Raw genomic sequence first — 22,820 nt, 5'->3', positions numbered from 1 at the left:
CCAACTCTGGGGTGGATCCACGGTGGCCATTATTTGCTAGTGACAGAGTATGGAAATTTCTTAGTTATTTTGGCCCTCCATGGCTTCCCTTCTCCTGTTAAAGAGGCGTCCTCCCGGGCTCCCACTGCCTGTGTGACTGGCCAGCAGGGGGCGGTGATAACTTTCTGTCCACTTGTCAGACACTGTGAGGGAACACTGTTGCTGGGGGGGGGGCATGTCTGTGTGGGGAGATTGCAGCGGGAGCTGAAGGGGCATTGTGGTAGGGGGAGGCCTCTGGGTGGCTGGGCAGGGGGGACCCTAGTCAGGTTGGTGGGTTCTGGAGGGTTTGAGGTTTCGGGGGGTAGTTCTGATGTGCCCAGCCCTAAGGCTATGGGTCCTGGAGGTGGGTATCGCTGGGGGCCTGTTGGCTGCAGACCAGTGGGGGTGGGGGTCTCTTGGGCAGGTGGGGCAGGGTGTTAGACGCTGCCTGGTGCTGTACCAGGGGCTCTGCCTGGGATTGCCCAGCTGGCTCCTGGGACCATTGCCATGCCCAGTGCACAGAGCTGTGGTGGGGCGGTCCCTGGCGCAGAGTGAGGGGTCCTCCTGTAAAGCGTCAGGGGGTCCTGCTGGGAGGAGGAGGGGGTCCCAGGCAAATGGGCTGGCAGATCCTGGTGGAGGGCAGGTGGGGGTCCTAGGCAGGCAATGGGGAAATCCCAGGCAGGCAGTGAAGGACTATAAAATGACTCTACACAAACAGCCCCCCACCCCATTTCTCCTGCCATTTGCAGGAGCAAATCCAGCCATGGGGGAGCAAACAACCCAGGAATGAGAGTTTCCGAGCAGACAGGCATGGAGAGGGCACAGGGAAAAGGAGATAGAGAGACTGACAGGGTCTGTGGGATAAAAGAGTTTTGAAAGAGATTTCCAGCTCTCTCATCTGCCCAGACAGATGTATTACTCCACTGTGGGGAGAATCACTTTCCTGTGGACAAGACGAGGATGAGAGAGAGGAAAACCCAGTTCCTGACTCCATGTCCCTCCTGGTGGGGTGTGGCTGCCGTGGGGTCAGTGTCAGAGGGAATCCTCGAAAGGGACTCCTTTGGTTCTGCTTTTTTCTAGGATTGCGTTCAGAGACTTTGTTTTGGGATGCGGGAGGGAGAAAGGAGGTTAAAAGTGTGTCTGTGGGCTTAGCCTGGCAGGAGGGGCCAGGTCTCTGCTGTAATCCAGAGATTAAATAGAGTTGTCACTTTGGATGGGCTATCACCAGCAGGAGAGTGAATTTGTGTGGGGGGCGGAGGGTGAGAAAACCTGGATTTGTGTTGGAAATGGCCCAACTTGATGATCACTTTAGATAAGCTATTACCAGCAGGACAGTGGGGTGGGAGGAGGTATTGTTTCATATTCTCTGTGTGTATATAAAATCTGCTGCAGTTTCCACGGTATGCATCCGATGAAGTGAGCTGTAGCTCACGAAAGCTCATGCTCAAATAAATTGGTTAGTCTCTTAGGTCCCACAAGTACTCCTTTTCTTTTAGCATTTTCTCAGTACGGCAGAATCTCAGATCTCACTCTGCAGGGAAAGAGCCTGTGGGAAGCGTGATGTGAAATGAACTAATGCCCATTCCCAAACCTCCACAACGGCCCTTCTCGCCCGATCAGGCTGCAGAACGACGATCACGTTTCGTTTTGGTTCATCCCGTCCTCCCATGGGACAGGGGAGCGACATGGCTGCAGAGGAGCCAGCTCAGGTAGGGATTATTGGGGGGGTTCTGATCTGTTCCTGCAGGAGGGAGAGGGACAGCAAATACACGGGAGAGGGGAAGGTTAACACGGTCTGGTTTGGAGGTCAGAGCGGGGCAGGAAATGCACAGGGTGGAGAAAGGGAGGAGACCAGGGGGTGGCAGACCTGCCTGGAGTTGTTTAATAAGTGGTCTACGTTCTTGGAACAGACCCATGAGGTTCGGAGGTGGAAATGCTCCAGTTTGGTGAACAGAAAATAACCCACGTAGATGGGGCTGGGAAAAAGGACCAGACTCCTCGTGCTGGAGCCTGACCCAACTAACCAGCAGGTGCCTTGAAATTGAAGGGGGAAGCCACCAGTCAGGCTTAGGGGAGATTCTCCTGCCTCATATCCAGCTCCTCACAAGGAGGAGGGTGTTGGGCTTCCTACAAGAGATCTCTCCCTAGACCCTGCTCGGGGCAGCATCTCCGGTATAAGTCTGTGGCTAGTAGGTGTGTGATGGATCTGCTGGGAGAGAGGAGGGGCTCTCTCTTCGCCCCCTCACCCTAGTGTTTCCTGGGTGCTCTGAGCGGGGTGGGGGTGGGACTCTGTTGGCTGCGGTCCACCCAGAGTTTTGTTTGATTGGCTCCTCTCCCCCACGAATAGTGGGGCTGTGAGTGGGGCAGCAGGTCCTGAGTGTGGGGCTCTGGCTCTTTCAGGGGCCGGTGACCTTCGAGGAGGTGGCTGTGTATTTCACCAGGGAAGAGGGGGCTCTGCTGGACCCCGCTCAGAGAGCCCTCTCCAGAGACATCATGCAGGAGACCTGTGAGAATGTGACCTCGCTGGGTAAGGGTTCCTGTCCCCTCGGTTCTTGGAAGGGGAACTGAAGAGATGAGGTTCACGCCACCCCCACAATGCCACCTCTGCTCTGTCCTGTTCCAGCATCACCCCAGCATGCCAGTGACACACACACGACCAGAGACCCTCCCCTGCTGCTGAACGCTGTGGGAAGAGAGCACAGGAGCAGAATCACACAGTGTCAAATATCTCCTGTTTGCACAAGTAAAACGGGGGGTTAGGTCCAGCATAACGAACAGAAGCTTCCTACCCCTGGCCTTCTCTCAAACCCTGAGCCTTCTCCACCCAGACCAGAAAGTGCTTGGGGTGTAAGAAGCAGGCTGCTGGGGTCAGAGCGGCTGGTCCAGGGTTGCTGATCACACAGACCTTGAATGCTGGCTGGAGGAATCCAGACAAGGGAGCTCCAGCAGCAGACCATTGAAACTCAGCCAGGATTACAGATGACACAACTCCTCACTGCTCCGGATTGCCCCGTGCATGGGACAATGGCCTCGGTTGCTGGTGAAAATCCTTGAGACCTGGAGAGTTGCTCCCCTCATCCCCATGTGCAATAGCCACAATCTCTCTTCTCTGCAGACTTGGTTTTTTGAGTCCCTCATTCCTGAAGTCACATGACCCCGATTCTTATTTTTCACATTCTGCTTTTCTAGACTATTTAGAGTCTGTTGCTTCTGAATGATAGTTTCTAATTTCCCAATATTCTCCACAGCCAGGGATTTTCCTACTCCCTCCCATTGCACTGGACTCACTAGGTTCCCTGGTATTTAAGAACGGCCACACTGGGACAGACCAAAGGTCCATCTAGCCCAGTGTCCTGTCTTCCGACAGTGACCAGCGCCGGGTGTCCCAGAGGGAATGAACAGAACAGGGAATCATGAAGTGATTCATCTCCTGTCACCCATTCACAGCTTATGACAAACAGAAGTTAGGGACACCATCCCTGCCCATCCTGGCTAATAACCATTCACGACCTGTCCTCAATAGATTTCTCATGGTGTTTTTTGTTTTTTGTAACCCTATTATAATCTTGGCCTTCACAACATCCTCTGGCAAGGAGTTCCCCAGGTTGACTGTGCATTGTGTGAAGAAATACTTCCTTTTGTTTCTTATAAACCTGCTGCCTATTAATTTGATTGGGTGATTCCTAGTCCTTGTGTTATGAGAAGGAGTAAATGACACGTCCTTATTTACTTTCTCCACGGCAGTTTTGATTTTATAGACCTCTCTCATATCCCCCCTTTGTCTCTTTTCCAAGCTGAATAGTCCCGGTCTTTTTAATCTTTCCCCGTAGAGAAGAGTTTCATACCTGTAATCATTTGGGTTGCCCTTTTCTGAACCTTTTCCAATTCCAATATATCTTTTTTTGAGATGGGGCAACCACATCTGCAGGCAGTATTCGAGATGTGGGTGTACCATGGGTTTATATAGAGGCGATAGGATATTTTCTGTCTTCTTACCTATCCATTTCAGAATGATTCCCAACATTCTCTTTGCTTTTTGACTGCCGTGGCACACTGTGTTGATGTTTTCAGAGAACTGTGCCCAGTGACTCCAAGATCCCTCTGTTGAGTGGAAACAGCTCATTTAGAGCCCATCATTTTATATGTGTAGTTGGGATTATGTTTTCCAATGGGCTGCAATATGGTGCTATCCTGACACCTAGTCCTGCTGAGATCCTGCATTCAGTGATATCCCTGCCCTGCCTGTTCCCGTTCTCATAAAAGAAGAAGAGCATCCAAATGCGTGTTTACCTTCATTCCCTCAGCGGTCCTCATGGGAATCCCTGATCGGTTCCAAAGTGTATTAAAACCTTTCTTAAAGGTTACCTCTTGGTGGTTATCAGGTCCTGTGAGTTTGTAGCCCAGAAAGACCCCCCTCAGTCAGCTCAAACTCAGCTATTTATCCCCCAAAAGTCTGTCGTCTTCAGTCTCCTGAATGAGGGTGACTCCCTTTCTGCATTGGGTAAAGCTTCAAAAGGTGGAGCTCTGCATAACCAGCCTTGAGATCTGGCATTCATCACCCCGTAGCGATACCAGCTTGCACAGGAAACCCATCCCGCAGCCCTTCCTGGTATCATGTGGCGCATCTCGGCATCATAGTCTGTGAAGAATTCATGCTTTCAAGGGCTGGCTTAGATATACAGATAACAGTCATAATTAGGGCAAGAGTTTGCAGGCAATGAAAACAGAGTAATTGACAAACGTAAGCAATATCTAATCCTTTAAAGCCTGAAAGTGCCTTGGGGGGAGGGGACAGGAGCCGGCTGTGTGGGGGCGGTGGCGCTCAGATACTGGGCATTGAGAGCCTAGAACCAGCTGTGCGTTGGAGAGTCGGGGCATGAACCAGCTGTGTACAGGGGAGATGAGCAGGGGAGAGGTCCTGTTGACATGGCCGCGAGCAGCTGTGAGTGTCGTCCTCTCTGCAGCATGATGACAGAGCCTGGCGTCCCACTGCCGATCCCAGACTTGTATGAGGAGGGAAGAAATTGGCATCAAGTCCCAACCGCAGCCAGCCTGTGCCCTGGGGAGGAGACGGGTGTCTCCAGGGAGAAATCTGGGGGATTGTGACCCTGCATGCCCCACCCACCCTCTGATCAGCAATTCCGGATATTAACGGTGATTCCAGAAACAAAGAGTAATTTTGGGAAAAAATGCAGTCCTAGCGACAATTTCCGGAAAACACTGGCTCTGGTTGTAACATTAAATCCGATAATCTCAAGATCTAGGCCTGTGTTGATCATATCTGCCACTCTGCCTTCATGGAGTTCACTCTGCTGGTGGGTTCTACCCCTTCCCCCATTCTGTGTCTGCCTTGTCTATTTAGATTTTAACTTTTTCAGGACACGGGCCATCAATGCTTCTCGGTTTGTACTGTGCCTAGCAAAATGAGGACCCACTGTTAGTTGGCCCTTAGGCACTAAGGTAATGAATATGATTTATAATAATAATCTCCTGGCACTTTGAGCCAAGGAAGCCGGCCTTGGGACGTTACTACTTAAAAATGAGCTGGGCTTAAAAGCATGGAATATTCTTTGTGACAAGTATCCCACAAATTCCACTGACCTCCCTTGTTTTCTTTGTCTTGAGCAGGGTTTCCAGTTTCCAGAACTGATGTGATCTCGCAGCTGGAATGAGGGGAGGAGTCGTGCGTCCCAGACCTTCATGGCTATAAGAAAAAAGTGCTCCCGAGAGCTGCCTGCACAGGTGAGCCATTGGTTAAACCAACCCCAAAACTGTCGGTGAATACAGGAAACATTTGGGATGCCCTACAAAGACCTTGTGAGCTCTCCAAGTTCAGGATTGTTCCCTGCAGATGTAGAATCGTTAGGCAGAGGTCACTCATGGCTTCCCACCTATCCTGACTGACAACTGGCAGCAGGTCCCTCCCCAATCTCGCTGTCCCCTGAGATTTCTTCTGAGATACGGACCCAGAACTGATCCCTTCCTTTCTCTCCTCTGGGAAGGTCTAAGGGAAAATCAGCTCCTGATAGGTTTGATCTGTCCTGTACACATTTTGGTTCCTTCATCCCTTTTCCCATTCTTCTCTCTGAGATTTCCTTTCTCTCTGGCGCAGGCAGAGACTTATGTCTGGATTCTCTCGGTCTCCCATCAGGTGTTGGGATGGTGAGTGAAAACGAGGAGGAACCCCAGCAGGAAGATGCTGAGCGAGTAGAAGCCCATGGGATGTTGTCAGGAAGGTCCAAAGGGAATGATTCTGGGAGCTGTGCATGCCCAGAAAAAACAAAAGCCTGTGAGAGTCAGCAGAGGCCAGAGGAAAACTTCGGTAGCCAGTCAGACCTTATTACACGTGAGAGAATGAACTTGGAAGGAACACGCTACACATGCCTCGAGTGTGGGAAAAGCTTCAAAGGGAGCTCGGACCTTCTCACACATCAGAGAATCCACACGGGTGAGAAACCTTACGCATGCTGTGTGTGTGGGAAATGCTTCAAGCAGAGCTCGCATCTCATTGCACATAAGAGAATCCACATAGATGAGAAACCTTATGGCTGCCCTGAGTGTGGGAAACACTTCAAGCAGAGCTCACACCTTATTACACATCGGAAAATCCACACGGGTGAGAAACCTTATGGATGCCCTGAGTGTGGGAAGCACTTCATTGACAGTTCATCCCTCCTCTCACATCAGCGAATCCACACAGGGGAGAGGCCCTACATATGCTCTGAGTGTGGGAAAAGCTTCAATCAGAGCTCTACCCTAATCACACATCAGAGAACGCACACAGGAGAGACCCCCTACATGTGCTCGGAGTGCGGGAAAAGCTTTAATCGGAGCTCTGTACTGACCACACATAGAAGAATCCACACAGGTGAGAAGCCTTATGGATGCTCTGAGTGTGGGAAACGCTTCAATCGGAGCTCATACCTTATCATACATCGGCGAATCCATATGGGTGAGAAACCTTATGGATGCCGTGAGTGTGGCAAACACTTCAATCAAAGCTCAGCCCTTATCACACATCAGCGAATCCACACAGGAGAGAGGCCCTACACGTGCTCTGAGTGTGGGAGAAGCTTCAATCAGCGCTCAACCCTTATTAGACATCAGAAAATCCACAAGGGAGTGATCTGTAACAAATGCCTTGACTAGGGCTGGCCAAAGGTATTTTTTTCTTTTAAATCACATTTGCTAATTCCCACTTAGTGATCTGTGCCCCATCTTCACCGTGGTTACTCAGCTCCCCCAGATGAGTTGCCTGCTCCTGCCTTTTGCAGCTCACCCTTCTTTGGGGTCAGTCCTGTGATGTTTTCTATCAACTCCTTTCCTTTTGGGTCAAAGGAGCGTGTGTCCCTCCAGCCAGGAATGTTCATCAGCTCCAGGTGGGGGAGAGAGGTTTGTTCCCAACAAGCTACACTGAGGCAAAAACTACCCGTGCCTTACATCCACTAGGACTGTACATGGCGTTGGCTGCTCAAGTTAGTGATCTTGGTGTTAAAAGACAATTACAGTTGTCGTGCAGATGCAGCCGAGCTGCAGTGGTTGGCATTAGCTTTCCCCTTGACCGGACCTAAACTCCATCACATGTCCTAGTCTAAACAAAGCCTGAGCATCACAGTTATACTGTTCCCCCATTTAAAAACAATTGTTAGTCATCAAGTTCCCCCACCAGGATCATATTGTTTCATTCCCAGTTGTCACAGTTCATCAGAGCGCTGTTGCTTCAGGTTTTCCTGAAGGCAGATATTTTTACTACCGTTTTCCTCCCTTAAAATATATTGAAGTATAACAAAGAGCAGGAATAGGGAAGGGAGAGGGAAAAATGTCTTTTCCCCTCTGTAACAACAGAAGAACATAGGGTAAATCAGAGGGATTCTCCATCACCATCTCTATCCCCCTGTTCTTCAAGTGGTAAGGTCAATATTTCCCAAAGGGGCTGGGAAGAGGATTCTCTAGTAAATGATTTGGAACTAAGCAAAAGACCCATTCATTTGCCTCCCAAAGCAGTTGTGGCCCATGCCCTGCAGGAGCTTGCTCCTGAAGATCTTCCCTTCCTAATCAGGTGCATGTTGCCTCTTATTTGGGAAATGCAATCCCTTCCTAGGTAGAGATGGGAAAAATGGAAGTGACATTTCTGTTCAGCTCACTCCTGGGAGATGCTGTAAATGTGTAGGAAATGGCATCCATGAGGAATGTGATAGAGCTGCAGAAAGACACCCATTTTGAGTAGATACCTGACATTTGGTGTCTTAGAGGGATTCTAAGCTGCACCTGAATTTAGTCCCTTATTTAAATCTGTTGCACCAGATTAAAGAAACAAAAGGGCATATTTGGGGGAGTTCTACCTCAGTATCGCTACTGGTATGTCGTGTGGTTGGTGAAGAATTCTACGCCAGAGCCGTGTAAAATTGCTACAACTAAGGTCAAAGATTTGAGAAGAACTCAGGTAGAAATGAGAGGTACGAGTGGTTGATTTTCACCCCAGAGATGGACGCTATGGTGACCTGTGGCCAAGGTAAACTGTTTTTAGAATTGCTCACACTTCTAAAGGATGCCATGATGAAACTGGGAACAACTGTCTTTTACCATTTGGATCCCAAGTTTCCTGAAGCACAGAGAGAAACAGCTGATTCCTTCAGAGCCATGCCATGCCTATGGGTCCCAAACTGGCTGCCTTGCTGGACAAGAAGCACTTCTGTGTTGGTTAAATGATGGTAGCCAATGAGGGAATGTAACAGATTCCAAGTTCAGACTGCAGGATACATGAATGCTGAGTCCAGAGTCTGTGGTTTGGTCTCTTAGTTTTGCTCTTGAGTCTAATGCATGTGTCTCACTGTTCCGCCTCCTGCTACTCTGAAAGATTAGAAAGTGTGAAAGTAGAGCACAGGTGGTTTTTCTCATGATGCAGCCTTCCCACGTAGTGTGAGACCCCTTCCACCCACACTTCTGGGAGAAGACCCAGGGAGAAATGAACCCTCAGAAATGGAAGGCTCCTAGGTTATGGGAGAATGTGATTTCACACAGAGCTCACTGGGTGAAAATGGGAATTAAGAGAAAACTGCCCTAAAGGTTTATAGTTTGTAATCTTTGAAGAAATTGTTACCAGCAACAAGGAAATTGCACATGAAGTTTATTAGTGTAAGGTAAGAGGCTGATTCTGTGATCACTTTCAGTGTTACAGTATAATTCAGGTTTTCTTCTAGCCCCCTCCTACAAAATAGCAAATGGTGGCTAATCCTGCAATAAAAACCTGACTCCAAAGGAATCAGGTTTGGGGGAAAATGTGAGAGAAATAGCATGTACGAGAATAGAGACCCAGTATAGACTGGAATGATTTCTGTTTCAAATGGAATTTATTTGGTAAATTTTAAAATAAATCTTCTGTTGGGAGGAAAACTACTTGAGAGAAGATGTGGAACCTTTTCCCCAGTGAGAGGGAAAGAGCCAGAGAGTTCCCCAGGGCTCTTGTTCGCAAAGCAAAGATGTCACATTAGGCAGGAGATGTCAAGATCTACAATGGTGATGGGCGAGTGATGGGAGCTTTTCTGGGTGGTTGTTGTTTGGTTGTTTTTTTTCATGTAATTTTTGTTTTTGCAACTAGTTCTTTTTATAGCTGCTGAGCCCCCTTGTCCTTTTGAGCACAGCTCTTTAACCCTCAGGCCTGGCTCTGGAAACCTCAGAACCGGCTTTGCGGTTTTTTTTTTCATGTTTGCTATCTTTGGAGTTCACACATCCACACGACATGCGGTTCACAGCAACGGATACTTTGAGAAACCTGCTGGGTGAAGCAGGCCTTTTCCAAACTGACATTGGCCCAAATTCTGCCTCAATTCAGCTGGATTGGGACACGTCTGTGTCAAAGGAGTGGTTCACACCTGATTTGCCCAGAGACCTCAGAGGAGGGGTAGTTAGATATAGGATAAGTAGGAATCGACAGCAATGAAGTTAAATATAAAGGTGAAAGACCCTCACCTTGCAGGTCAACAAGCCTGTTCTGTTCTTTCCCTCCAATGCATCTGGCACTGGTCGCTCTCAGGTAGCACACTGGGCTTGACGGACCATTGGTCTGACCCAGTCTATGACCTGTCGTGCGTTCTTATGGAAGTCCTCTGCGGGCTTGTCTACACGGGCAAGTTTCTGCACAGGAAAGCAGCTTTCTGCGGTGTAACTCCCGAGGTGCGCACTCAGATTTCGTGATGCATGATAGGAAGGGGCCATGACAGGGACACACTGCCGTGCGGGGTCAAAATGAAGGAGCTGTGACATGCCTACCACAAGGTGCAGGAGGCAAACTGCTGCTCCATATTGGGGGCTAACTAACCCCAGCATCACGGCAAGAATCTACCTAGCAGCTGGAGAAAAAATATGAATGAGAGTCAAAGACACCTCCACGTGGCGTGTCTCTTCCTCAATCTCAACACCTGGAAGATTGTCTGGAAGACTCAGAATTTGAACTGCAGAGATTGGTCTCAGGCTGAGAGGGAATTCAGTCTGTGTATTAAGAACTCAACATGGCCTGGAGCAAGCAGTGAGTGAGAAAAGCTGTTTGATCCAATTCTTGCTTAGTATATTCAAATTAGAGTTTAGACTGGGAGTCTGTTTTCATTTGTTATGTAACCACTTTTGACCTCTGTAACCAATACTTATACTCAGTTAAAATCTAACTTTCTGGAGTTAATAAACTTATTTTACTATTTTATACTTACTCCTGAGTTTGTCCAAAGTGCTTGGGAAAGTTGCTCACATGACAAAGGCTGGTGCATGTCCCCTTTATTTTTGATGAAGTGGCGAACTAATTAATGAGCTTACACTTTTCAAGAGAAGGACTGAGACGATCGCATTCTGACCTTTTACTGACACTTCTTTAATAAGTAAAAAAAAAGAACAGGAGGACTTGTGGCACCTTAGAGGCTAACTGATTTATTTGAGCACTGTCCAGTTTTGGGCCCCACACTTCAAGAAGGATGTGGATAAATTGGAGAGAGTCCAGCAAAGGGCAACAAAAATGATTAGGGGACTGGAACACATGAGTTATGAGGAGAGGCTGAGGGAACTGGGATTGTTTAGTCTACGGAAGAGAAGAATGAAGGGGGATTTGATAGCTGCTTTTAACTACCTGAAAGGTGGATCCAAAGAGGATGGATCTAGACTATTCTCAGTGATAGCAGATGACAGGACAAGGAGGAATGGTCTCAAGTTGCAGTGGGGGAGATTTAGGTTGGATATTAGGAAAAACCTTTTCACTAGGAGGGTGGTGAAACACTGGAATGCATTACCTAGGGAAGTGGTGGAATCCCCTTTCTTAGAAGTTTCTAAGGACAGGCTTGACAAAGCCCTGGCTGGGATGATTTAGTTGGGGTTGGTCCTGCTTTGGGCAGGGGGTAGGACTAGATTCCTCCTGAGGACCCTTCCAACCCTGATCTTCTATGATTCGATGACCCTCCTCCAGGAGTGACAGAGCCTGGCATGTGCTGGAAGAAGCGGGGAGCTCTGGTGCCCACGGACCTGTCCTGGCATTTTTCTCAGCAGCAAAGAAATCAATTCTCCCTGCCCCTGAGCAACCCACCCACAGCTAATGGCAGCATTGGTGGGGGGTCCCAAGCTTTGCACCAACGTCCACATTTCAGACCTTCCTCTCATGGCACTTTCCATGTGAATTAGGACAAGCAAGCTGGGGAAGCTCCATGGGGTAATAGAAACCAGGGCTGCAGGGAAGGTTTGAACTCACAACCCCAGCAATATTGCCCTTTGCACTAACCACTTGCACCCCTGCAGGGGCTCCTTGGACAGCGCTGGGAAGTCGGCCGTGATCCGTCTCTGTGGTTCGCACCTTTGCCTGGCAATTGAAAGGCTGCCAGTTCAAACCTCACTCAAGCTGTGGCTTTCCAGCAATGAGACTCCAGTCCATTTTAACAGGAAGAAAATCTCCTCTATTCTGGTTTAGCCCCATTTGACTCCTTCTGCCCGTCTTCTTCCTCCCCCATCGGTCCCTTTCCTTCCCCATTGGGGCCATGCAGAGGGGAGCCCCAGTCAGTCTCTGTCACCGAGAGGCTGTATCCCATAAGGGGAGGGAGGGGTCGCTGTAAAGCATTGATAATGGGTGGGGGAGGGGTGTGCGTGGTTAGGGGGAGAAAGTCTGGAGAACTAACAGTGGGGCCCAGAGAGATTCCCCCACAGACTGGGGAGATCCCCTGCTGCCCACCATCACCCAGCTCTGGGAAGAACAACTTGGGATTGCTTGGGGAAGCCACCTTTAAAAACACAAGTGTTCCATGCTAGTTACATTTGAATAAGACCAAAGCCGCCTCAAACCCAGTGTCACAGTCACTGGGACGACTTTGTCCTGACATTTTACCGGCCGCAGCCACAAAGCGAGTCAAATTACGGCTCCCGTTCGGCGTCAAGGCTCACAGACGAACCCAGAGGCTTTTCCTTCCTCAGGTTCTGCCGTCATTTCAGTGCTGGCCTGTTCCGAGATTCATCGTTGTGCAAAGCAGCGTCAGGCCCTGAAACTGGACGAGCCCAGAGCAGAGGCTGCCTTCATTTAACCCTCCAAAAACCAACCCGCCGAAACGTGGATTAGCACCCATGCTCCTCCAGCCGCAGGGGAGGCGCCTCATCTGGGCCCCTGGTGCCCATGCTCCAGCAACATAAGAGCACGGGGGCCTGGCTCCACCCAAGTCCGGGGGCCGGTGTCTCCCCCAGCCCCACCTGCTGCCCCCGGGCAATTTAAAAGGGCCCGGGAACCCCCACCGCCATCACCGGCAGCACAAGGGGGCTAAGGCGGCTTCCTGCCCACCCTCGCTCCGTGTAACCCTTCTGCCCGTCAGAGTTGGCAGCAACAAGGACCGGGTTCAGTATCTAGGGGATCCATTCCAATAACACAATGCAAACCGGCTCGAGCCCCCACCCAGTGACCTGGGACAAATATGTACCACCCCCGCTGGGCACCTCCCAGAGGCAATCCTTCCCCTCTCGCAAGCACATAGTCTGAGTGTAGCAAAAAGCCTTTTAATAACAGAGAGAAACAATGTGGCATTATGTTGGGGAAACACCACCAACAGGATTCATAACACAACCCACGAGCAAAAAAAAACCCACCCCAAGCAAATTGGGGCATGCCCTTTCCCTTTGGTTCTTGAGTCCAGCAACCCCAAATCACCCAAAATCCCAAAAGTCCAATGACCCAAAAGTCTCTGTCCCTGGTCAGGGCAGCCCCAAAGTTCAAAAGTTTATCTGCAGAGCTTTACCTCCCAACCTGGGTGGAGATGGGGGCGGGGGTAAAAGGCACCTTACATGATCTGAAGCTGACCGCCCCACAGCCCCATAGGCCTCCGCTCCACCAGCCGCCCCACAAACTGCTTTGCTCAGCTCCGCTCCGCGGCCCACCAGCAGCTCCCGCCGTCCCACGAACTGCTCCACCAGCCTCTCCACGAGGCACTCCAGCCGTCCCGCAAACTTCTCCACAATAGATCTTCAGGCTCCCCCACTACTGAACACAACGCTCAGTGATTTCGGCTCTTACTCAGTTCAGCTCTTTGGTGAAGTCAGCTTGTAGTAGGGGAGCCTCACTGCTGGGACACCATAAGCCCAAAATGAGCTTCGCAGCCTGTAACTAGAGTCCTAACGGAATCAAAATTAGCTCTGAGATTCCACAGTGGAGAGAAAAGGAAGAGCAATTAGCATGTAAGGCCATCACCAAAGGACCCATGGCACCAAATATTAATACTTGTCCCCACCCTCTCTCAATTCACAGCATTTTGGAACCCATGACCCTTGCCTAGCGAGTGCTACTTAGTTGATGGTGAGTCCCTCCATCATAACAAAAGGCCAAGTATAGTGCCCAGCACAGTTCCCATACTCAGGGTAATAACAATTTATTCTTCCTGCCCCAATAACAGAGACACTGGGGATCCCACAGCAGCCAAAGTGAGCATTTGGGCAGCTATGGCCTCGTTCTAGGCGGGGTGGGTGTGCCTATGCAAATGAGATCGGCCCCTGAAGTTCTTTTCCACAACTTGCCAGACCTCACCACCAGATGTCAGGGTGAGGCTCACCCTGACACTGCTTACACTCCGTGTGGCCTGCCAGTCTCGGAAGCGGCTGGCGCGTCCCTGCAGCCCCGGGGGTGGGGGGATCTCCACACGCTGCCCCCGCCCCGAGGGCCGACTCTGCCATCTGTGGCAATGGGAGCTGCTGGGGTGGTGTCCGTGGGCAGCGATGGGCAGAGACCCCCCACCTAGGAGCTGCTGCCAGAGGGGGGTGTGGGTCGCTTTTGGGAGATCCCTGAGGTAAGAGCTGCACCCTCATTCTCTCCCGCACCCCAAGCCCCAGCCCAGACCCCAGCCCCCTGTACCCAAACTCCCTCCCAGAGTCCACCCCCTGCACTCCCTCCTCCACCCTACCCCCATGCCCCAGCCCAGAGCCCACACCCCACACCCCACACCCAAACTCCCTCCCAGAGCCTGCGCCCGCACCCCCTCCTGCACCCCAACCCCCAACCCCAACCCAGATCCCGCACCCAAACTTCCTCCCACAGGCCTCCCCCCACACCTGCTCTCGCACCCCAACCCTCTTCCCCAGTCCAGAGCCCACCCCTTGCACCCAACTCCCTCCCAGAGCCCGACCTGCACCCTCTCCTGCACCCCAACCCCCTCCCCCAGCCCAGAGCCCACACCTGAACTCCCTCCCAGAACCTGGCCACCCCACCCATTCCTGCACCCAATGCCCTGCCCCAGCCAAGACTCCACACCTGCACCCAAACTGCCTCCCAGAGCCTGTACCCCTCACCCCCTCCCACACCCTAACCCCCTGCCCCAGCCCAGAGCCCACACCACACATCCAATTCACTCCCAGAGCCTGCCCCCACACCTGCTCCTGCACCCCAACCCCCTGCCCCAGCCCAGACCCCACACCCTTCATTCCCTCCTGCACCCCAACACCCTGCCGCAACCCACAGCCCACACCCAAACTCCCTCCCAGAGCCCAACCTCTTTCCCTCTGCCTCCCATACCCAAACTCCCAGAGCCTTAGGCAGATGTGGGGGGAGGTGGACGGGGAGGCAGGACTTGGTCCCATTCTGGAAACCACCAAAAATTGTAGAAACCTGCCGCCCCTGTCCAGCCCAACCTTCTGCAGGTGCCCCTCAGGCCCCACCCGTGCAGGGTTTGAAGCTTGCATTGCTTAAATTCCAGGACGCTGGGGGACTTCAGCTCCCCTTTGTCCAGCGGGAACCTTCAGCCCACTCCCAACCAGATTCTTGTCCATGGCATGACTGTCGGGGGGCTGGGCCCCTCTTTGTCTTTTCTCTCTGGGACAGGCCAGGGTACCTAGAACTGGGGTATCTGAGCACCCAGGACCTTCTATGGAGATGCCCTTCCCCTTCCCCTTCTGTGGTCCCATCTGTCATTGACTCCAGCCTGTTTTCTATCCATCATCAGCACCATCCCAAGCCAGCTGCACCCGCCTCAAAAAGACAGTGTCCCCTGATGGGTGTAAATCATAGAATCATAGAATATCCTCATTTACACATTTCTTTGGCAGTCATGACAGGAGACAAAGGGTTTCTATTCCCAACTTGAAGGCAAGGAGTGCATTAGGGGCAACTCCAAGGGAAAGACTATTGATGGAGATCTCAATCTAAATTCTACACGAGTTTTGTTATCTTCCCTTTTGGTTCTATCCCTGGAAATTCCCCCAGACTAGTCTGCTGAAAGATAAAATCATCTAAATCTGCCTCCAAAGAACCTGACCGGCTGAAGCAGGAGGAGACCTGAGAGATGGCCACTTTCAAATCAAAAGGGAACGCTGAGACCTGCCTGTTGCCACACCCGCCCCCACCCGTCCCGAGGAGAAGGAGGCGCCGACCTGTCGTGTGCGATCTAATGAGCAGGGAAAGAATCTGGGAATTACCTTCTGTAAAAACTCATCCTTTTGTTCCTCAAACACCTGTGGAAATAGCTGATTCAAGAAGTGGTTGACAGAGGGATGGTCCGCGTCTCTCAGCAGCTCCTTGGGTCACCAGCCGTTGTCAACCAAGCCAGTTGGCAGACTGACGGCAGGGCAAGAATGCTGACGCCCAACACTCTTTGCTGTTGGCCTCCGTGACATCACAATCAGCTTGTGCATAAACACACACAGACCCCACCCAGAGAGACACACCCCCACTGAGCAACTCCCCACTCTCCCTCCCAGCACTTCCTGCCCATCCCAGAACAGCTGTTTCATGGAATTGAGGATGCTCCGGGAGGGTCGGTTCGGGGCAGGGACATGGCACACTTGGGGCACTGCATGGGACTCTTCTCTCCTCAGTGCAGGGCTCAGCACTTGTCCTTGCTGAACCTCATCAGATTTCTTTTGGCCCAATCCTGTAATTTGTCTGAATCACTCTGAACCCTATCCCGACCCTCCAGCGTATCTCCCTCTCCCCCCAGCTTAGTGTCATCTGCGAACTTGCTGAGGGTGCAATCCATCCCGTCCTCCTGATCATGCACGAAGATGGTGAAGAAAACCGGCCCCAGAGTGACCCGTGGGGAAGCGGGGGAGGGGGTGGAGGAGAGGAGGCAGACGGTGAGTGGCAGGGACCCCACAGAGGGGGGTGCAGTGGAGGAGAGGGGGAAATCATCCAGGCAGCGGTGGGCAGTGTGGGCTGGGAGAAGGGGCGAGGCAGATACAGGAAGAGATGGAGCACAGGCGGGGCACTGGGGCCCAGGCACCCGGGGCCTGGTCATTGTTGGCACCAAGAGAGGAGAGGAGAGGAGACGGAGACGGAGACGGAGACGGAGACAGAGACAGAGACAGAGACAGAGTATGTGTGATGGCCAACGCACTCGAGGAGAGACAGAGAAAAACATGGTAGGATAGCAAGCAACTCACCTCCTGGAGTCATCTGTGATGAAGCGGGACTTCATGTTTCCTCTGAATTGTGTGGGGGTGCCTCAGTTTCCCCTATGCAGTTCTTACGGATCTAGGGGGTGGGGTAAGGGTGTATGATCGTTGCAGAGCTCTGGAGGGCAGGTGTGTGCAGGGGTCTGGACACAGAGAATGGCCGACACCCTCTTTCCTGGCACCTGATGCCCTGGGCCCTTCCCCCCTGCGAGGTGAGAGCTAAAGGGTTGGAGAACAAAGGAATCGGGTGCCCTCCTGGCCGGGGACAGGGACAAAGCCCAGAGGAGGAGGGGCTGGGGGGAGTTTCAGTTGGGGGCTGGCTGGAGACATGGAGTGAAGGGCAGACAGGGTTGTCTGGCTCACTGCCCCCCCCCAAAATGGACCCGGCTGAGGGGTCCTGTTCTCTGCACCTACAAGCTCTGTGTCAGACCATGTCCCTGTCGTCTAATAAACCTCTGTTTTCCTGGCTGGCTGAGAGTCCCGTCTGACTGCGGAGTTGGGGGGCAGGACCCTCTGCCCCCCCAGGACCCCGCCTGGGCGGACTGGCTGTGGGAAGCGCAGGGAGGGGCAGAGGAGGCTGAAGGCTCCGAGGTCAGAGCCAGGAAGGTGGAGCCGGGGGAGCTGTGTGTCCTGCAGACAGGCTGCTCCCCGAGAGGAGACTTCCCCAGAGTCCTGCCTGGCTTCCTGGGGAGCAGTCCCAGAGCATCGCCCGGGGACCCCGGGACATCCTCCTCCTCGATGAAACCTTCTGCTGTGTGACGTGCTGTGTGTGTCGTGTTGCGTGTGTCGTGTGACGTGTTGTGTGTGTGACTTGTGTGTTGTTTTGTGTGTGTGAGATGTGTTTATGTGTGCGTGTTGTGGTCCGTGTTGAGTGTGTGTGTGTGCCATGTTGTATACCGTGTTGTGTGCATGTGACGGTGTGTGCCGTTTTGTGTGCATGTTGTGTGTGTCGGTGTCATGTGTTGTGTGAGATTTTTGTGTCTCGTGTTGTGTGCCGTTTTGTGTGTCGTGTGTTGGTATCGTGTGTCGTGTTGTGTGTGGGTGTGTGATATTTTGTGTGCGAAGTTTTGTGCATCGTGTTGTGTGTGTGTGTCACGTGTGCCGTTTTGTGTGTCATGTGAGGTGTTGTGTGTCATATTGTGTGTGTGTGTCGGTGTCGTGTGTGATTTCTTTGTCACGTTGTCTGCTGTTTTGTGCGTCATCAAGTGTGTGTGTGTGTATGTGTCGGTGTTGTGTGTGATTTTTGTGTGTCTTGTTGTGTGCTGTTTTGTGTGTCAGTTTATTTGTGTGTCATGTTGTTTGTGTCTTTCGGTGTCCTGTGTTGTGTGTGTGTGAGAGTGTTCTCTCTTTGTGTGTCGGTGTCATGTTGTGTGTGTGTGTGTCAGTGTTGTCTGTCGTGTTTTCTGTGTGTTGTCTTGGGTGGCCCCTCAGGGTATTGCACAAACCATTTCCATCGTGGAGAAACAGTGACACCAGGTGGCCAATCCAGATAATGTACAAACCATTTCCCTCACAGAGCAACAGTGACACCGGGTGGCTAATCCAGGTATTGCACAAAGCATTTCCCTAATGGAGCAACAGTGACACTCGGTGGCCACTCTGGGTAATGCACAAATAATTTCCTTAACGGAGCAACAGTGACACCGGGTGGCCAGTCAGTGCAATGCACAAATCATTTCCCTCCTGGCCCAACAGTGACACCGGGTGGCCACTTGGAGTAATGCAGAAAGCATTTCCTCACGGAGCAATGGGGACACTGTGTGGCCAATTCAGGTATTGCACAAATCATTTCCCTCCTGGACCAACAGTGACAGTGGGTGGCTAAACCAGGTATTGCACAAATCATTTCCCTTATGGAGCAACAGTGACACCGGGCGGCCCCTTGGAGTAACACACAAATCATTTCCTCCCGGAGCACCCGTTGCACAAACTGAGTTTAATAATAATAATAAACAACAAATAGTTTCACTAGAAAAGGCAGATTTTCAGTGATTAGAAGGGATAGCAAACAGAAGAAGGCAGATTGCTAAGCAAATACAAATACACCCACATACTAAGCCTAAGATCTTAAAGAGACTGGATTCAAGAAGTCATTTCCCATCCTAAAGGTCTTTTGGCAACTTGAAGAGTTTCTGTAGCTTAGACTTCCCATTGTTTCTCTTTACAGACTAGACTCCTGTCTTAGTCTGGACTTCCCCCTTCTCATTCCCTTTGTCTCTTCAGGTACTTTCTGCAGCCTTTCTACTGCCCTGCATGATTTTCCTCCGCTCCGACGTCTCCATGGCTCCCGAGACCTCACCTGTGGGAATGCACACCTACCCGTGTCCTACAAAGGGAGACGGCACCAGGAGAGCAGAGGGGAGAGAGCGAGTTGGCGAACACATGAGAAGACGGCGAGTGCGGACGAGGAACTGGCAGCGCCGACCTGGCAGCCGGGTCTGCAGCGGGCAGAGAGCGGAGGCCTGGTTCCGCCTCCTTGGAAAGAGGCCCAAGCGGCTCAGGCCCCTCCTGCCGCGTTCCCCTCCGGCGAGAGCTCCGGCACCATTCCTCGCCAGAGCCGCTGCGAGAGCCGAGCCGGAGCCCTTGCTCCACAGCGCTCGACGGGGGCTGGGAATCTCGCCCTCGGCCCTGCCGCCCTCTTCCCTCCCGCCCACACCGGCCCCACGCGCCGCCCAGAGACCGAGTTCCCCCGACCGTCCCCGCTCCGCTCTCGCCCCCGCGGGGGGTCATCTCCGGGGTGTGATTTCGGTGTCGTGTCCTCTGCCGTCTTGTGTGTCGTGTGACGAGTCAGTGTCGTGTCGTGGGCGTGTGAGACGTCATGTGTGTCAGTGTGTTTGCCGTCTCGCTGTGTGTGAGTCGTCGTGAGTCGGCGGGTGGGTGTGGGTGTGTGTGTGTGTGGGCGTGAGTTGTGTGTGGTGTGTGTCTTTCGGCGTGGGCGTATGTTGTGGTGTGTTGTGTTTTGTGTGTGGGGGCGTGTCGTGTGGTGTGTTGTGTGTTGTGCATGTGTCGTGTGTGTGGGCGTGTGTTCTGCGTGCGTTGTGTGGGCGTGTGTGGGTGTGTGTTGTGTGGGCGTGTCATGTGTGGGCCTATGTGAGAGAAGTTGTGTGTGTGTGTGAGACGTCATGTTTGTGTGTGTGTGTGAGACGTCGTGTGTCTTGTGTGTGTGTGTCAGTCGTTGTCTGTGTCGTGTGTTTGTCAGTTTCATGTGTGTCAGTATTGTGTGTCGGCGTGTGTGTGTGTGTTGGCATGTGTGCGACATTATGTGTCGTGTGTTTGTGTGTGGACGTGTGTGAGAGCCGTCGTGTGCCTTGCATGTGTGTCGGCGTGTGTGAGAGACGTGTCTCTGTGTGTGAGACGTTGTGTGTCGTGTGTGTGTGAGACGTGGTTGTGTGTGTGTTGTCTTGAGTGTTTTGTTCAGTGTGTGATGTGTTGTGTGTGATTTGTGTGTGTGTGTGACGGGTTGTGTGTTGTGTTGTGAGCGCGTGCGACGTCTCCCATGATCACGCAGTTTCCACGAGTATTTACTTCATTAAAAACATTAAAGAGGGCTCGATCCATATCCACATGAGATCCCGGCGGCCTCTAGCAGACTCCAAGCACTATCCCAGGGGAGGCTCGAGTCGTTTGCTTCCCCAATGTCATTTTTGCCCAGACGGACTCTGTCTTCTCCATTCCATCGCTGATTTCTTTACATTCGACCTCCTCATTGATAGACAATCCTACTCCACCACCTTGACCTTTATTTCGGTCTTTCCTAAACAGCACATACCCTTCAACACCCGTAGTCCAGTCATGACGACTATTCCACCCTGTTTCTGTTCTCCCGAGAATATCTGGTTTCACTTCCTGCACCAGTACCTCTAATTCCTCCATTTTGTTACCTAGGCTCCTCGCATTGGTGTACAAACATCTTCATTTTTGCTGTTTGGCCTCACTCACGTTCTTTACCCAATGAGGCACGGTCATTCCACAGCCAGCAGAACCTACTAGACTGGTGTCCACACTGACCTTCCTCCTTATAGCCATTCCCCTACCCACGGCTGTATCCTTTCTTACTTTCTTTTCTTCCCTCTCAAGGCTAAAATCCGGCATGGAGATTACCTGGACATCCCCCAACCAATCATCTCCCCCAGATTCCTAGTTTAAAGCTCTCTGAATCAGTTGTGCCAGCCTCCATCCTAGAAGTCTGTTTCCTTCCCTACTCAGATGAAGTCCATCCCGAGAGAACTGTCCTCTGTCCAGGAATGCCTCCCAGTGGCCATTCATCCCAAAGCTGTCCTTCTAGCACCACTGCCTGAGCCATCTGTTGATAGTCATAATCTTGTCACGCCTTTGTTGACCTTCTCCAGGAACAGGCAAAATCCCACCACAGATCACCTGAGCCTCAATTTCCTTTAGCGTCTTCCCCAGCCAAGCACAGTCTCCCTTAATCCTTTCCAGCGAGAATCTAGCTGTATCATTTGTTCCCACATGAAGGATAATTAGGGGATTCTTTCCCGTTCCCTTTAGGATCCTTTTCAACCTCAGGTCTACATCCCGTATCTTAGCACCTGGAAGACAGCACACCCTTCTATTCTCTGGATCAGCTCTGGTTACAGGCCTGTCTAGTCTTCTCAGTAAAGAGTCCCCGATCACGTAGCCCTGCCTTTCCCTGCTGACGGTGCTATTCTCCAGTCTACCCCTGTTCCCTCTGGCTGCAAGTTCTTTCCATTCCTATTCTCCCTTTTAATCCTCTTCAACCCATCCTGTATCCTCCTGGGGCTCATATTTGGTGTAGTCTCCATTGACTCTTCCCCTTTTTCTATAGGACTAGCCGCTCTTCTCTTCCTCCTTGCCCCTCCACCTTCAGTGACCACCTGTTGAGCCCCTTCTTCATTTTCCAACTCTCAAAAACTATTCCTGAACTCTATTTCTCCTTCACTAGCCCGTCTTTTCCTCTGCCTGGTTTTTTTTTAGTCACATGCTTTCACTGACCACTTTCCTCACCCAGCAGTCTCCCCTCAGAATTCCTCAGTCCTGCTTCCATCTGCAAGTCTGAGCTTTTCCCTTCAGATACCTCATGTCTTTGCTCCATCATCTGCTCAAACCCCTTTCTAAACTCAACCAGACTTTCCACCTGCATCTCCAAACCTCAGATCTTCTCCTCCATCAGCTCGAGCAGACGGCATTTCATGCAGACAAAACTCTTACCAGGTCCCCCCTCCAGGATCATGGACATGCGGCAGCTTCCACAGCCAGTCATCTCCATTGTGTCTTCCACGACATGAGTCACTCCCACCGCTGCCTCTGTGTCTGTCATCGCCTTCCCACCTAAATCCTGTTCACCTGGGAAACACCCAAATCCCACCCCCCACAGGAACAACAAACCCCAAACAAGCACCACAAGACAAACTCCCCCTCAGACTCCCCTGTTTACAGCCCTGTTTGCTGGCTCCTGTTCCACGGCCTGACTGGCTGGCTCCCTTCATAGGACCCCGAGTCAGAGAAGCCCTGGCCCCGAATCAGGGCTCAGTTTCTCCCCCATCACAAAGCCCCCACAAGCCTCGACACGTACACATAATCCCAATACACAACCAAATGCCAACACCTTCTCCCCCACACCATTCACAGCTGTTGGTGGGTCTTGGGGAAACCCTGGTGCACCAGCGGGGGCGGGTGTCTGACGGGGTGGGTGGGGTGGGGGGGGCGGGGAGGGGGCCCAGCTGGGAGGTGGAGGGGTTTGTGTGGTGGGAGCTGTGGGAGGGTAGGGGATGGATTGGTGCTGTGGGAGGAGGAGAGGGGGGTTGTGGACAGGTGGCAATTGGGTTGTAGGGATGGGGACTGGGTCTGGGAGGGATGTGGGGGAGGGAGAGGCTATAGGGGACCTGGATTGGGGACTTGGGTCAATGGCATGGCTGCGGCTGTTGGGTTGGGTTGGG

At 52.0% G+C, this 22,820-nt stretch overlaps 1 protein-coding gene across 1 annotated transcript in view; it reads left to right on the top strand.

Annotated features, from left to right (window-relative positions):
* The window catches only part of LOC140904567 (uncharacterized), a 708,751-nt gene that overhangs the window by 81,004 nt on the left and 604,927 nt on the right, over positions 1-22,820 (top strand). Inside the window, 1 exon segment of the mRNA XM_078851059.1 lies at positions 6,386-7,120. Coding sequence (XP_078707185.1) covers positions 6,386-7,120 — 735 coding nt within the window.

Source organism: Lepidochelys kempii, unplaced genomic scaffold (assembly GCF_965140285.1).
Source record: "Lepidochelys kempii isolate rLepKem1 unplaced genomic scaffold, rLepKem1.hap1 scaffold_29, whole genome shotgun sequence".
NCBI lineage: Eukaryota > Metazoa > Chordata > Testudines > Cheloniidae > Lepidochelys > Lepidochelys kempii.
Note: the sequence above shows the minus strand (reverse complement) of the source record. Positions and strands in the feature narration are given on the sequence as shown.